Here is a 16,930-nt window from a genome sequence, read left to right as displayed (position 1 = left end):
GGCTATAGTAGAGTCAGTTGAGGGAGAGGGGGCGGATTTATAAAAATGCTTCAGAAAATGTCAAGTTTTGCTATCTACTTTCAACTGTTAAACACTTACTGGGGAATGTATTATATCACTACATTATTGAAAGACGACAGATGTATTTGTAAATTGCTTTCAACTTGCTTTTCGAGCATTACATTCACTAGGGAAATAATGCAGAGGCCAGGAAGGAGAAATATTGTCACTCATTTACATTTATCTTATCATCATTTTCATCATTGTGACAGTTTTATAGAAAAGTGATAGTGAGTAAAAACATAAGAACACTGTAGTGTGAGCCAGGGGGTTGGAAGTAGTGATGTTCCGGATATCCGTATCCGTAGATATCCGAGGGAAAATAAAGATCTGTATCCGTATCCGTTACTGTTTTGATGGATCTTAAACGGATCATTTCTATTCTAAAGAATTTTAAATATTTGAATAAAAGACTCTTAAATTCCATTTAAATTAGGTTTTATTCTCTATTTGAATTATAAGGTATCATTTCAGAAGCCAATTTGTACACCCCCCCCCCCCCAAATGCAAAAATGAAGGGGAAATAAGTTTTAAAAGTGTGTATCAGTGTGTCTTTTTGTGGCATCGTAGCTCCTAAACAGATGAACTGATTTTGATAGTTCATTTTTCGTTCAAAAGGTGACTTGATCGAAAGTGTTCTTAGCTTGGCTTCGTTTTTGTAGAACTTTAATTACTGGAAATATTAATTAAAAAATGACAACGTTTTTCACAATTATGGTAGTAAAAATTCACCCATACGTTAAAAATGTTGGCCTGAATTGAAAGAACGAAGTTTTCTGTGTTTGATATTTATTTGAAACTTCCAACTTATATACAGTAGGAGCTATAATCTTGTTAAGTAAATTTTAAATGCAATTCCAAGCCTTTATACGCGTGATTGGTTGAAATTTCATAGTCATTATTCTGAGGGGAATACCTTCCGTAACAAATTTTACACTTGGATAGTTGAATTGGGTAAAAAAAAAATTGAGATCCGTATCTGCGGATCTACTTTTTTAACGATCCGGCACATCACTAGGTGGAAGTGACACCTGCTGGGCCAGGTCCGAGCCTGAAGGGGGCTCAAGAATTTTAAAATAAGAAGTGAAATACTGTGAAGCACCGCTTATACGTTTCTGAAGGGACTGTATGTTAAAAAGCGTAAAAATGAAAAAAACCTACAATAGGTATGCGTTAATATGTAATAAACTCTGTAGGGACAATATTAAAAACGTATAATTGATAAAAACATATAAAAGAGAAATATATAAAGGGTGCTTCACTGTATATGTAAGGACATAGGGGTTAACAATATGGGATGGGGCCTGTAAAAAACATTTGTGACGGGCCCCAAAATTTCTGTGCACGCCCTTGATGTGAGCAGTTAATGCACAATAACAACAATGTGAAAATACAATATCTATAATTATGTCTAATAAGGTTATTTTCACATATTTTGTGCAATAATATTGGATAATATAAGTGTAATGGTGGCTAAAGAATCTCATTTAATGTTCATACTACTAATTACTTAAAAAATGCATTTAATAAGTTTTCTATGCTCTAAGTAGGAAAGCATTTCCTTAATAAATAAAGAAACCTATTTCACAATAATTCACTTATTGCATCAGAGGCCAACACAAATTAAACGAGGGTTGGCTGTATATCGACTTTCATGCAAAAATATACACCACCTTCGTTCAGAAATAGAACACTTAAATACAAATGTGACGAACTGCAATAGGCTCTTGGCCCAGCTAGGATGGTTTTAGTCAATTTCTTAGTCCCCAATGAAGATCAATGGCTCTCTTAAAGCTATCCACCCCCTTGCTCATTACCACCCATTACCACCTCTTCCGGTAAGCTGTTCCAAGTGCTCACAAAACCCTACTAATGTAGTAGTTTTTCCTTATTTCTAGGTTAGCCTAAGGTTGGAATAGCGCTATACATATTAAGCCTATTAAGTCTGGTATCATAATCTAAATCTGAAAGTCCCCTTAATAGTCTAGTTACCCTTCTTTGAACCCTTTCTAATGCACAAATATCTTTCCTCAGATAAGGCAACCAAAACTGCTCAACATACTCCAATGGGATCCTACTAAACTCCTATATAAAGGCAGAAGAACCTTCTCAGATTTGTTTGAAATAGATCTATTGATAAACCCAAGCATTCTGTTGACTTTGTTACTTGCAATGTCGCACTGTTGACTAAACTTGAAGTCCTGATTTATTAAGATACCCAGATCAATAAAATTGTCTGCCTGACTAATGATTGAACCCTGTAAACAATACCTCATATGCTTATTTCCATGACCTAAGTGTAGCACTTGACACTTCCCTACATTAACTGCCATATCCCACTTATCCGCCCACTTAGTAATGTAATTTCAATCCTCATGAAGCTGTTTTACTTGTTCTTCATTTTCTACAATCCCCATAACTTTTACATCATCAGCAAAACAATTCATGCTCCCAGAAATATTCTCATTGATGTCATTCATAAAAATAATAAGCAAGAGAGGCCCTAAAACTGAATCCTGAGGAACCCTGCTTAAAACATTACTCCATTTAGAATGATTTCCCCTCACAACAATTCTTTATTTCCTTCCAGTCAACCAATTTCTAAACCAAAGTAAAGTTTTTCCTCCTATTCCCATAGCAACATGCGGTACCTTATAAAAAGCTTTCTGAAAATCAATATAAACAACATCCACACACTTTTGGTGATCTAAAGCCAAGGTAACCTTGTCGTACGAATGCAATAAATTGGTAGCACATGATTTACCTTTCCTGAACCCAAACTGTAAACTAGTCAACAGACTATTAGTCTCTAAGAAATTCATAATATTAATTTTGATCAAAGTTTCGAAATTCTTACAAATTACTGAAGTCAGACTTATAGGTCCATAATTCCCAGCACTACCTTTAGACCCTTTCTTGAAGAGCCGCGTTATGTTAGCCAGTTTCCAGTCCTCTGGCACTGTCCCTGAGTTATAAGAAGCATTGAAATATTTAAAAAAGCATCCACTAATTCCTCTGCACATTCAACTAAAATTTTTGGATATACATTATCTGGTCCTGGAGCTTTAATTGCTTTAATTTTTTTCCAATGAAATAGAACCTCCTCCCTGGAAAACACAAAATCCTCAAGCTGCATATTAGCTTGTGTCTTGCTAGTGTCAACTGTTGAGATACAGTTATCGTTTAAAACACTAGAAAAAAAGTTATTTAGAACATTTGCAATATCTATATCGTTTTGGATTAAATTTCCATGTTCATCAACCAATGGCCCAATTTGACTATTTCGAGCTTTTCCAGAATTAGCGTAAGCAAAAAATCTTTTAATATTCCCATCAATGTTATCTGCTAGCCTTTGCTCCAATTCCCTTTTCGGAAATCCATACCAAATACTTAAAATTTCGTCTTGCCTTACAATACTGGAGCCTATCTGCACTCTGACCAGTTTTCTTAAACTGACGAAAAGCCGCTTGCTTATAATTTAGAGCTTCTTTAATCTCCCTGGAGAACCACATGGGCTAAATTTTAGTACTAACACCTTTTCTTCTAAATGGAACATAATCCCTAACCGTGTTTGCCAGTTTTTCCTTAAACTATGTCCACTGCTGATCTACATCGCTATTTTCGAAACCTGATGAAAAAACCTCTTCCAAGCTCTGCTTAAGTGCAACAAAATTAGTGTAGTGATGAGGAACTTAAAGAAGCTGTTAATGAGACTCCTGGCAAGAAAATATTGTTACAAATTCTGTAAATAGTAATTATTGTAGTAACGTAACCTGTAAATAGTTTCCCGTAATGAATATACAACCCCTTAACATATGGCTAAAGTATACAACCCCCTATTCTTTTTTTTTTCTTATTTCATTCACTGATTTTATCAATGGAAGTGTAGTTGTAAAACGGTCTACGTATTTCTGGAAGCAGAAAGAATGTTGTGGAAAATTCTTCGATGTTTATAAAAGCCGTTAGCGATGGATAAACAGTGAGTTTCGATTCAGATTTCGAACTGAGTGTGTGTATTAGCTCTGTTTATAGCGAGGCATTTCGCTGTGTTGTTTTCGTATTTGGAAGTAAATACGTGTGTAAACGTTGAGTTTACGGTGTTGCGTGATAATTGCTTAATTGCTGATGAATAATTTTGCAGTTGTTGACGATCTTTCCTGTACATAGTGTAAATAAATTTCCTGTGCTTTTATCAAGAACTGTGTCTTCATTTCAAGAAAGTGGAAGTCGCACCGAATCCGTAACAATTTGGCGCCCAACGTGGGGCTTCTTCTGGACTTTCTTGGAGTAAGTCTGACTTTGGACATTTTTTTCATAAAGACTTTTTGAATTTGGACTTTATTTTATGGTGATTACTCGCGCAATGGATGAACAATTAAAACAACTTCTTGATGCAATCAACTCTGTTAAAAATGAATTAGCGGCTAATCAAGACCAATTAAAAAGTGATTTGACTGCAAGTTTTACTGCAAATCAAGAACAATTAAAAAATGATATGGCGACTAATCAAGAACAATTAAAAAATGATATGGCGGCTAATCAAGAACAATTAAAAAATGATATGGCAGCTAATCAAGAACAATTAAAAAATGATATGGCGGCTAATCAAAACCAATTGAAAAGTGATTTAACGGTGCTGAAAAATGACCTAGTTTCTAACCAAGAGGAAATTAAAAACGATCTTACTTCGGTAAAGACTGTGATGGAAAATAAATTTAATGAGATAGAGCATCGAGTTGATGCTATTGAAGGAAAGTTTGAGGCAGTTGAAGGCCGATTCATCGCAGTGGAAAATAAAATCGAAGAGAAATTTGAAGAAAAATTAAGTTCCGTTGAAGGCCGATGCAATGCTGTAGAAAATAAACTGGAAGAAGAAGATAGAAAATTTCATCAACTTAAAGAAGACATCTTTAAAGACCTGGAAAGGAGATTGGCGACCGCGGAAAGCAGCTCTGTACAGTTTGGCGCTCCCACATCGGTTGCTCGACCGTCCATTAAACTTGCCACATTTGATGCGAAAACTTTGTGGCAGGTTTACAAAACTCAGTTCATGATAGTGGCGGAAGCGAACGGATGGGACTCTGCTACCAAGGCCTGTCATCTTGCAGCATCCCTGAGAGGTGACGCAGCGGACATTCTCCAGACCCTTCCGGACAGCCAGCGCCTGGATTTCGCTGCCCTCACATCTGCGTTGGAGCTTCGCTTCGGTGAGAAGTGCCAGAAAGATTTCAGCCGACTCCAGTTGAAGTCCCGTTTCCAGAAAACCGGGGAAACCCTGCAAGAGCTAGCGGCGGACGTCGAGAGATTGTCTCATCTTGCTTTTTGTGACTGTCCTGCGGATGTTCGAGACAACCTGGCACTCAACTACTACATCGACGGGGTTCGAGATCCGGAAATCCAGAAAGCTCTACGGATGGCGGATGTCAAAGACCTGAGTTCTGCTGTTGTGTATGCGATGAAGTTGGAGGCCGCCCAGCAAGCAACCCGCAAGGATCGCCATTCAATCCGCGGCGTGAAAACTGATGAGCCTGATCCGGTTTCGTCACGTTTTGCTGAACTGGAAAAGCAAATAAAAGAAATTGCAGGAATCCTCAAAAGGACTTCGGCTCCCAAGGACCATAATGGACAATCACTTAAGTGCTGGAAATGTGGTGGCGAGGGTCACTTACGAAGAAACTGTGAAGCTCGTCAAGGAACCAGAGGGAAGAGCACCTCTCCCTCGCAGGTCCAGGAAAACTAAGCCATGGCAATCTCGCGGGGCGGAGGTCGCCAAATTGGAATGAGCCCCATCTTAAAGTTTTCCAGATTTCATCGACGAGTGGCGGCAGTAATGGACTGTTTGTTTACGCATATGTAAACGGGTTTCCCTGCGAACTGATTATTGACACTGGAGCCAATGTTACGATCATTAGAACAGATGTGGCTCGTCAATTTGGACTCAACATTCTGTGGACGCCGCCCTGCGTTACCCTCCAAACTGTGACAGGTGACAAGATCGAGATTGAAGGTAAAGTGAACTTAGAAATTGTGTTTGGAAATGCCATTTACCATCATACCGCATTCGTTGCTGCTATCATAGACCCCTTCATTCTCGGATTGGACTTTTTAAAGAAGTATGACTTCAACCTCGACTTCAAGACTAACGAGCTGCACTCGACGAGAGAAGACATAGCAGTCTTTCCCGCAGAAAGTGATGTAAAATCCGCTCATCAAATAATTGCCCAAACAGATTTATCAATTCCCTCAAGGTCAGAATCATTAATACCCGGCTCCATTGAAGAAAGCAATAGTTTTAGATTTGGACTCATTGAATACCCCAACTTAAGCAATAACCCAAAAGGAGTGCTGGTAGCATCTACGCTTGTGGACCTTTCTAAGGATGTAATTCCAGTGAGAGTCGCCAACGTGAGTGAAAGGCCAAGGAATATCCGGAAAGGCGAAGTGTTAGCAACTTGTACTCCCGTAAACTGCATCATTAGAAGAAACAATTCCCCCGAGACTGTGTCTTCTGAGTCCTTGACATCGAAGTTAATTGGGAGTGCACCCTTATCGAAGGATCAAAGAACTGCTGCGGAACAATTGGTGGACGACTTCAAGCATCTGTTTTCATCTACATCGGAGGATGTGGGTCGGACGAATTTAACGCAGCATAGGATCTATACTGGAGAACACCCCCCTATTAAACAGCATCCAAGACGACTACCGTTCGCCAAGAAGGAAGAGGTTGAGACCCTCCTGAAAGAGATGAAGGAGAATGATGTAATCGAACCCTCATCCAGTCCTTGGGCCTCTCCCATCGTCTTGGTCCGAAAGAAAGATGGCTCCACCAGATTTTGTGTCGATTACCGACGACTGAATGAAATCACCAAGAAAGACAGTTACCCTCTTCCACGGATAGACGACACCTTAGACACTCTTTCCGGACACAAGTGGTTTTCGACCCTGGACTTGAAGAGCGGCTACTGGCAGGTTGAGATACACCCTGATGACCGAGAAAAGACAGCATTTACAACTGGACAAGGCTTATGGCAGTTTAAAGTGATGCCCTTCGGCCTCTGCAATGCACCAGCTACGTTCGAGCGTCTTATGGAGACAGTGTTAAGAGGACTCTCTTACGAATCCTGTCTGGTCTACTTAGACGATATCATCATCGTGGGACGCAGCTTCGAAGAACATCTGGCAAATCTTAGGAAGGTGCTGCAAAAGCTTAAGGAAGCCAATCTGAAGTTAAGCCCGTCCAAATGTAATTTGTTCCGCCGGGAAGTGAACTACCTTGGTCACATCATCTCTTCTGAGGGTGTGCAAACCGATCCAGAGAAGGTATCTGCGGTCAGGAGTTGGAGTCGTCCCGAAAACATCCATCAGTTGCGAAGTTTCCTGGGGCTCTGCACGTACTACAGGAAGTTTGTGAAGGGTTTTTCCAACATTGCACGACCTTTGCATAAGCTGACGGAGAGCAAGCAAAAGTTTGAATGGTCAAAAGAATGCGAAGATGCATTTCTACGACTGAAGGAGGCTTTAACATCAACGCCTATCCTCGCCTATCCTCAGCCTGAAAAATCCTTCATCCTGGACACTGATGCGAGCAACGAGGGAATTGGAGCTGTTTTATCCCAAGAAATTGACGGAAATGAACATGTCATCGCTTACTGGAGCAAATGCTTATCAAAGTCGGAGCGAAATTACTGCGTCACCAGAAAGGAGTTACTGGCCATAGTGAAAGCTGTAGAACACTTCCATCATTACCTCTACGGCCGAAAATTTCTGCTTCGGACAGATCATGCCTCATTAACTTGGCTTTTGAACTTCAAAAATCCGGAAGGCCAGATAGCCAGATGGATACAGCGGCTCCAGGAATATGACATGGAGATCAAGCATCGAAAAGGGTTATCTCACGGTAATGCTGACGCTTTATCAAGGAGACCCTGTCCTGAGAACTGCCACTATTGTTCCCGAATCGAGAAACAGTATGGAACGACTAGCCCTACCGCCTATCAGGTGACAGTGAATCCAACATCATCAGAACCTGATCCATGGAGTGATGACCAAGTTCGAAAAGATCAACTCGAAGACCCCGACATAAAACCAATTTTAGAGTTCATGGAAAGTGACAGTCGACGCCCTAGCTGGCAGGACGTTTCCATCTTCAGTCCTGCAACAAAAAGATACTGGGCTTTATGGAACTCACTCCATTTACGGAACGGCGTGCTACACCGGAAATGGGAATCTGACGACGGTAAAGCATCTAGGTGGCAGTTACTACTTCCCCGATCAAGGATTTCAGATGTTTTGAAAGAAATACATAGTAGTGCGACTGGAGGACATTTTGGTGTCTTGAAAACCCTCAATAAAGTTCGGGAGCGCTTCTTCTGGAGCAAGGCGAAGGATGACGTGGAGAAGTGGTGCCATTCTTGTGACGCCTGTGCTGCTCGTAAAGGACCGAAGAAGAGAAGCAGAGGGAAGCTGCATCTGTACAACGTTGGAGCTCCTTTCGAACGAATTGGGATCGACATCCTGGGCCCTCTACCAAGAACTGCTGATGGGAACAAATACATTCTTGTTTCCATCGACTACTTCACCAAATGGCCGGAAGCATATCCCATTCCAGATCAAGAGGCTACCACCGTAGCAGAGACTCTAGTTCAACATTGGATCTCGAGATATGGAACACCTTTGCAGATTCATTCCGATCAAGGGAGGAATTTTATCTCTGCTGTGTTTAAGGACCTATGTCAAATTTTCGGAATTGAGAAAACTAGGACAACACCACTACACCCACAATCGGACGGCATGGTGGAGAGATTTAACCGCACAATCCTGAACAATCTCTCGCTTATGGTATCCAGAAATCAACAGGATTGGGACAAGAAGCTACCTTTGTTCCTGCTGGCCTACCGAAGTGCTGTCCACGAGACTACCGGATTTGCCCCATCTCAGATGCTCTTCGGACGAGAGCTTCGGCTACCTTGTGATCTCGTCTTCGGTCGTCCTCCGGATGCGCCTTCATCGCCTGAGGAGTACATCCAGGATCTCCAGGCCCGGTTGGAAGACGTTCATAACTTCGCACGAGAGCGAATCAACATCGCGGCGGAGAAGATGAAGACCCGATACGACACAAGGTCTACTGGACATGAATTCAACGAAGGCGACAAGGTTTGGTTATGGAATCCCATCCGACGGAAAGGTCTTTCACCCAAATTGCAGTCGCATTGGGATGGACCCTACAAAGTCGTTAACCGACTAAATGACGTCGTAGTGAGGATCCAAAAATCACCTAATGCAAAACCTAGGGTTGTACATTATGATCGGTTAGCCCCATACTATGGCCATAGTTCATGAGTATTACGTAAACAACCATGGTTGATAACATAAAAGTGGTAGATAATTTTTGCTTTTAATGTTTAGTAATATTTCTTGTTATTATTGTGTTTTCTGTATCTGTTAGTTATTAATTAATGTGTATATTTGTAAACTTGTGATAGAAGTTTGGCACCCTTTCTGGGGATTGTACTGCCCGGGACGTGCAGTCCTTAGGAAGGGGGCAATGTTACAAATTCTGTAAATAGTAATTATTGTAGTAACGTAACCTGTAAATAGTTTCCCGTAATGAATATACAACCCCTTAACATATGGCTAAAGTATACAACCCCCTATTCTTTTTTTTTTCTTATTTCATTCACTGATTTTATCAATGGAAGTGTAGTTGTAAAACGGTCTACGTATTTCTGGAAGCAGAAAGAATGTTGTGGAAAATTCTTCGATGTTTATAAAAGCCGTTAGCGATGGATAAACAGTGAGTTTCGATTCAGATTTCGAACTGAGTGTGTGTATTAGCTCTGTTTATAGCGAGGCATTTCGCTGTGTTGTTTTCGTATTTGGAAGTAAATACGTGTGTAAACGTTGAGTTTACGGTGTTGCGTGATAATTGCTTAATTGCTGATGAATAATTTTGCAGTTGTTGACGATCTTTCCTGTACATAGTGTAAATAAATTTCCTGTGCTTTTATCAAGAACTGTGTCTTCATTTCAAGAAAGTGGAAGTCGCACCGAATCCGTAACAATATGAATCATTTAGAAGATGCAGAATTCCAGCTTTCTAAACTGCAGTTAAGTACCGATTTTCTTGAAAATTAAATAAATAAATAAAACATATATACAAAGTACATCTTATATTTTTATAAAATACATTCGAAGATTGGTACCGTATTTTCTGGGATGTAATAAATCAATTGCTCATACCTTTTTAAAATTTGTTTCTCCTGAAATTCTTACTAAGCTCTTTTTTTTCTTAATTAATACAGTAGGCACTACTTAATGTGATCACATTGGGACAAATATAGTTTGATAACAGTAACCGAAAAGAATACAGGTGAAAAAAATGATGATTTTGTGCAATTAAGAAGCATTTAATTTTAAAACTGCAAATCAAGGTTAGTAAAAAAACCGTTTTTTTTATTTTTTTTGAAAAAAATAGTTTTTATTGTTTTAAACCAGACTTTTTCGGTTTCATGAAGATTTTATGAAAATTGTTAAGGAATGTTTAGCATTCATAATTGTACCTAATTTCTTCAAAATTAATTAAATAATTAAGAGCAAAATAACTCTTAATATAACCAAACAGGGCACCTAACCTCTTTACATTTAACAATATGAAATTAGTTATGAATTTCATATCAATTGAACTAACTTTCGTTTAGTAAAAATTACTTGTATTGCTTTTGGGAATAATGTTTACTCATCTTAAAAATAGAACGAAGCAAAAACGGCACAATCTGAGGGAAAGAGAAAATGATAAACGGTTCCAAAGTCGTTCCCCTAGTTGCCCGTCGCGACGCTCGCTTTGACTGGATCCCGGTAAAGTCATGTTCTGTATCACTGAGTGGCGTCATAATCTGCATTACATCTTCTCGTGCAATTCTCCTACGGCAACCTCTCCTTGCTACTTGGCCTAATAGTACAGTAAAAATAGGGGTCGGACCCAAACATCCAAAAAAAAAAAGCTAAATCTGGTGCAAATTGTTTATTACCCTCCCAATAAGAACAGGTAAAAAGTCCCACCCCATTGTGCGTCGGGTTTTGGAATGGGGGGCATCTAAAAATTGCAGTTGAGTATTTTTTCAGAATTTTTAGAATAAATTTAAAGTGGGAATATTATGTTATACTAAATTTAAAAGCATAAAATTAAAGGTGTTTGACCCCCAAGAGGGATGACAAAACCCACAAATGCTACAGAGCCCCCCTATCCCCGTAAAGCGAAGCAGTACCCCCCCGAACCCCCTCCATACATTTCATATGGAAACATTATTTTATGCTAAGAAAATTGTTAGAAATCAAGTGTGTCCATTTTCCAAGAGCGATGGTGCACCTCCTCTTTAAGCTACAACACCCCCCCCCTCTGCCAAATAAAATAAATCCTCACCCCCCCCCCACCTTTTATTTCAAGTAGAAGTATTATTTCATGCAAATCTAAAATGCATAAATCAGGACTGTCCACCCCATAAGAACAGTAGCTCACGTCCCAAAACGAAATTATGTACTAAAATATTATCCTCCCCCCCCACCCCCTCTGATGGTGCACATTTGATTAAATGGCCAGAAAAATAACGCTGAACTGTTTTTTGCTTTCAAATGATTTCTCCTAAGCTTGTAACAAAAAGTCTTCGTTATCAAGATGTTTTTTGGAATCTAGATCCTCAGCAAAATCGTTATTGTTGCAGCTATGTCTAACACAGTTTGTGCATATAATTGAGCACTTCAGTCTACTTTCAGACTTTTCAAACATTCACTATATCCAATGAACCCCTCAGAGCAAGCACAAGATTTGAGACGCAGAAAGTCTTCTAGAGCAGAAGGCTTGGCTGTTGTAATAGGACTTCATTTATATTTCTGTGGTGCTTTCTTTACACTCATCAAAAATGACACTAGCTTTCCCATACTTACAAGTGACCTACACGCTGCATTGCTGGCATATTCCCTTGAAACTTACATATCATTACCAAAAATGTGTTCAAGCGGGTATCTTCCTTCTATTACATATGAGGCAGTGAGAAGCAAAGGGCAAAATTAAAAATTTGGAGATAACCAGTACAAATGGTTGGTGAACCTCTCCTATATCTTGGGGCAAGAAATGGTCCTAGTAGACCTGGTAGTTGCTTCTATACAGCATGATTTAGAAAAAAAAATCAATGAAAGTCTACCTAGGATCTTATCTTTAAACGCATTTTATTCAAAACTTGAAAATGTCCACTTACATCCCTTTTGCTTCTCATTGCCTCATATATGACACCAGCTGTTCGTTCTGTGATGGTGGATGAACCTTTTGCTTCAGATAAAAGCACTTTAACGATACAGGATTTCTTTCCTTCTGAAACCAGATTCATCGAATACTGATGGAGGATCAGTGCATAACTCGTACCAGAAGTTTTTAGCAATTTGTTATTCCATCTTTACTGTTCATACCATTCGATGTAAAAGATGGTTTGGGCTTACACATCTTTACAGATAGTAACTACTCTCGTAACAGAAGCTAAAGACATAACTGTGTTTACCTAATTTACAAAGAAATGCCACAAAATTGTTTGACTTCAATATGATTTGATGTTACTTCCCGAACGTTAAAGGTCTTATTGCAACTCACCTTATCATCAGCGAGCAATACCCATACCAACTTGAGAGGAAAGAAACTTCTGGGGCTTTAGAAACGGATTGAGATTTCCAAACTGAGAGACAAAAAGGTGTAAATATTTAGCATTCTATTGATGTATTGCTCATTGCTCTCATCAAGACTTGTTCTATCGTTGAATCACTACAGGTTCTAGACCACCTGAATTTGTCACTGCGTTAGATCGATGGATTGCTGATGTTTGATGTGATCAAATTTTTTTTTATCGCATAATGTACTCAAAAGTTTCAGATAGAGTTGCAAGTATATGTCCGCATATTTAGCATAATTCACATAACCAGCTGCGTAAAAGAGAGGTAGCTTGGTGTTTGCAAATGAGAACCCCCACCGACTTAGAGGGTGCAGAATTGCAGGAATGCCCATCTCACTATTGGCAATTCCGGTTTGTCCCACCCTTACGGTGATGGCAAAAGATTGTAGAGAAGTTGAAGTAAGTTAATCAAGAAGAAGTAGGGAAACTTTGGTCAATTTGGACTTTTTTTTATGCTGCACAGGAATTTTTTTTCCAGCGCTCTAAACAGTTTAATAACTCCAGTCACAAATAATTTGGTTACTGAGCTCGCTTAGATCTTTTAGAATTGTCATTCTGACATTACCATATCATTGTGAGGCATTTTGTACTTCGGAAAAGTTTAAGTCAGGGAAATTTTTTCGTGAACTTCACTGCAAATGTGCACTCACTGTGATTTTAGAATGTAAATTCAGGGTCCCCCCCCCCTCAAAGCGATGGCGCACCCCTTAAGTGTGACGGAGTACCCATCAAGAATAAAAGTCCTCAATAAAGAAATACCCCTTGAAAAAACTGCCTTAAAAATTCCAATGACGCAAAGCTGCTCCATGGACACCCCCCCCCCCCCCCCCCGCCTGTACACCCCGGTTAATTAGAATTTTTTTATGTGAGAGTTTATTGTTTTACTATTATAGAGTGGTTTCTGCGAGGTTTCAGAACTTTTTTTAAGTAATAGAAATTATTTTTATTTAAATAGAGGATTATTTCGTCTCCCCCCCTTCCCCCCAAAACTCGACGTGCAAAGTGCTGGGACTTTTTACCCCTTCTTGCTGGAAGGGTAAGAAGTAATTTGCAACAGGTTTCACTTTTTTTTTTTGGATGTTTGGGTTTGGCCATTTTTTGGCCTAATTTTACTGTACTATAAATCGTGGTGCCTCATTTCGCAAAAGTATTGTTAGCGCCAAAAGTGGCAAGATACTATTTTTTCCTACAAAACATGAAAAATCCGGAAGATTTTCCTCATAATCAGAAAAACCGAAAAGGACATGAAAATCCGTAAAACTTCCGGGAAATCTGGAAGAGTTGGCAGGTATGGTTTACTCGCACATCCTTTTCCCTGACATTCACAAAAAACAGTTTCAACTTCACCATCTTTTCCAGCAGTTTCGCTTGTTGTTTAAATTTTCTTTTGGCTTCACTTTGTTTTCAATCTCATCACGAGTTTGTAATAACTTACAAATTACTGGCTGAGAAATGTTTATCTGTTGTGCAGTATTTCTTTGACTCATCATGGTTAAATTGTCAAAAATTGTTTAAAATGTCAATTTTTTCCTCGACAGTTAATCATTGTGCTTTTTCCCCATGGCTAAAATGTTTGACCATTTAGAGTGAAGTTTTTAGTGTAACTGAGCAGGGAGAAAAATTCTTCTGCTTTACTGATAAGCAGGGAACTTGTTTTCTAGGAAGCTACTTGTCAGGGTTTGCCTTTGTATTTCTTTTGATTGAGGAACAAAAAAAGGGGAAAAATTGAAAGTTTAGGAAAAATTGATAACAATAAACAGAGACACTGATTAAATATCATACTTTTTTTAACACATGTTAATACACAAGTGTTCCGGGACTTCGTGATTCTGATAATGTTAGCCTTGATCACATTAAGAGGCATCTACTGTATATTGCAGTGTGTACATATACAAAGTACAACTAATTTATAATGCTATATAATGTTATCATCATATAATGCCATAACATTTAAAGAGCATTATTTTCTATCTGAATTATAATATTTTAATGAACTTCAGTTTTAAGCTTGTTTTTCATATTATGATACTTAACACTGGTTGCATCATTCAGAAACAGTATATTAGTCGAATTTAAGGAGAAAGCAATAGCTAAAATATAATCAATTCATTTGATAAAGCAATCACTTCGTATAACAACACAAATCCAGGAGTCTAGGGCGGGTTGTTAGAGTCAACTGTAACATACGAATAAATTGTCTAATAACACTACCCAGAGCAATTTGTCATAGGAATATTTAAAGTGAAAACAAGGCACTGTAAAACTTGAATAGTTTAAGCACCAACAATTTCTTTATTTATACCAAATGTTTTTTCTCGTAATACAGTCCAACCCCGTTATAACAAACACTCAACTGACCGACTTGAGAGATGGCTATAGCCGAAGGTTTGCTACTCAATAATAAGATAACTATAAAAATTTATCTTTTTAAAAAAAAAAAATCTATAGCATGGAAGAAGGATGTTATTTTTTGAGCATCATTTTGGAGCAAGCATTTTGATTTTAAATGAATTTTGCCAAGTTAATTAGTTAACTATTGATAAATAGTTTTTTAGTTAACTATTGGAAACAAATCCGCAACATGTTGATCTATAGTTTCAGTTTCAAAAAAAAAAAAAAAAATCAAAACACAGATAGTTGCTTCTGAAGCTGAAATTGCAGGTTCGAGATCTTCTATTTTTTTCATCAATAACAGAAGATGAATTGTTCTTGTGAAAGGTTTTGGATCGATCGGAAAATACTGAAGCTCATGAAACCTGAAAGTTTCTTTGCACATGTTCAAAATGAAAAACAGTGCTGTTTCCATCAAATTTTCTGAGGGTATACTCCCAATAATCAGTTATGCACAATATGTGTATGCGATCATATACATAATGTGTCATATGAAAATTTTTGAAGCTTGTGGGTATACGCCATATGTCTAAAAATGTTTAAGAGTATACGGCATATATGGACTATGGGAACACCACTGGTCAAAAATTCTGTCCAACAAAATTTGTTTGAAGTGAATCCACTTTTTAAGTCAAGTACATTTATGAATAATAGGATGTCTTTCTTACTTTTTTTTCCCAGATGAATGAAAGTTTGAAATTTTGTATCGCTATAGCCAATTCTAGCATTTGGGGATTATTACAAGTGTTTGAAATTGTATTAATGACATAGGACATCAGTTCAGAGCATTCAGAAGGTTCACTACAAACAGGGGAATGCTACATCCTGGTTTCACTATAGCAGGGTTCGACTGCACCAATATATAAATTTTTCATTACTGTACTCATAACATCTATATGAATTACATCAGACCAAAGTTATGGGGGAAAAATACTAAAAATTAATTCTTAATACAATAAGGTACTTAACGTTATAAAATATACCTTCAGTTTTTTTAAGTATGTGTCTGGATGAACCACCTTTAAAACATCATCACTCGCTTCATGGGGCTCAACAACAGTGTCTTTTGATAAAAGCTTTGCTTCTACAAAGGGTAAAAGAATTAAATTTATAAATGTACGTAATATAAGTTTAAAAAAAAAAGCTAAATGAAATTTGTTAAAAGATCATTTATTGAAACTTACATAAATACACATATACACTGTAAAACTTAAAAAGTATACCCCCTCCCCCCCCAGGGCTCGATTAAGATATAAGGGGCTCAATTCCAAATTATTTTTTAATGCCCTCTGTATTCAAGCTTTTAAATTTTAGCCATTAACAGAAACAGTTTTTGCTATTTGGAGGCCCCTAAATCATGAGGGCCCTAGGAATTAGTAAATGGAAGAAAATAGTCCAATCATAGGCCAAGCAAAAGTTTGGGCAAAGAGCTCAAGTCACGTGACTCAACAATGACGAATGGTCGACACGCTTTGCGTGAAACTAGTGAAGGAAACCTGATTTCTTCCAATGCTTTTCTTTAAAATCTATCAGGTGACTTGCGGTCTTCCAACACGAATGAAAGTCTTCACTCTCTCTGTTTTATCTCTTCTCAATGGTCTATTCAGAATATTCAGTAGTCGGGTCCTGACCCCCCCCCCCCCCACTGAATAGATTCCTCTTTTTGCTGAAAGTGAATATAATTCTAAATATACCACCTTTTATCTACCCCCCTCCACCACCAGTTAATTACATCCCCCTTTTTTTTTCGTTTAAAGGTTTTACAA

The 16,930-nt window shown here is 38.3% G+C and overlaps 1 protein-coding gene across 1 annotated transcript in view; it reads right to left on the bottom strand.

The window, feature by feature from the left end:
• The window catches only part of LOC129226178 (histone deacetylase 11-like), a 32,688-nt gene that overhangs the window by 13,184 nt on the left and 2,574 nt on the right, over window positions 1–16,930 (bottom strand). Inside the window, exon 3 of the mRNA XM_054860778.1 lies at window positions 16,148–16,248. Coding sequence (XP_054716753.1) covers window positions 16,148–16,248 — 101 coding nt within the window. The remainder of the gene's footprint in view (window positions 1–16,147; window positions 16,249–16,930) is intronic.

This window comes from Uloborus diversus, chromosome 7 (genome assembly GCF_026930045.1).
Source record: "Uloborus diversus isolate 005 chromosome 7, Udiv.v.3.1, whole genome shotgun sequence".
Lineage (NCBI taxonomy): Eukaryota > Metazoa > Arthropoda > Arachnida > Araneae > Uloboridae > Uloborus > Uloborus diversus.
Note: the sequence above shows the minus strand (reverse complement) of the source record. Positions and strands in the feature narration are given on the sequence as shown.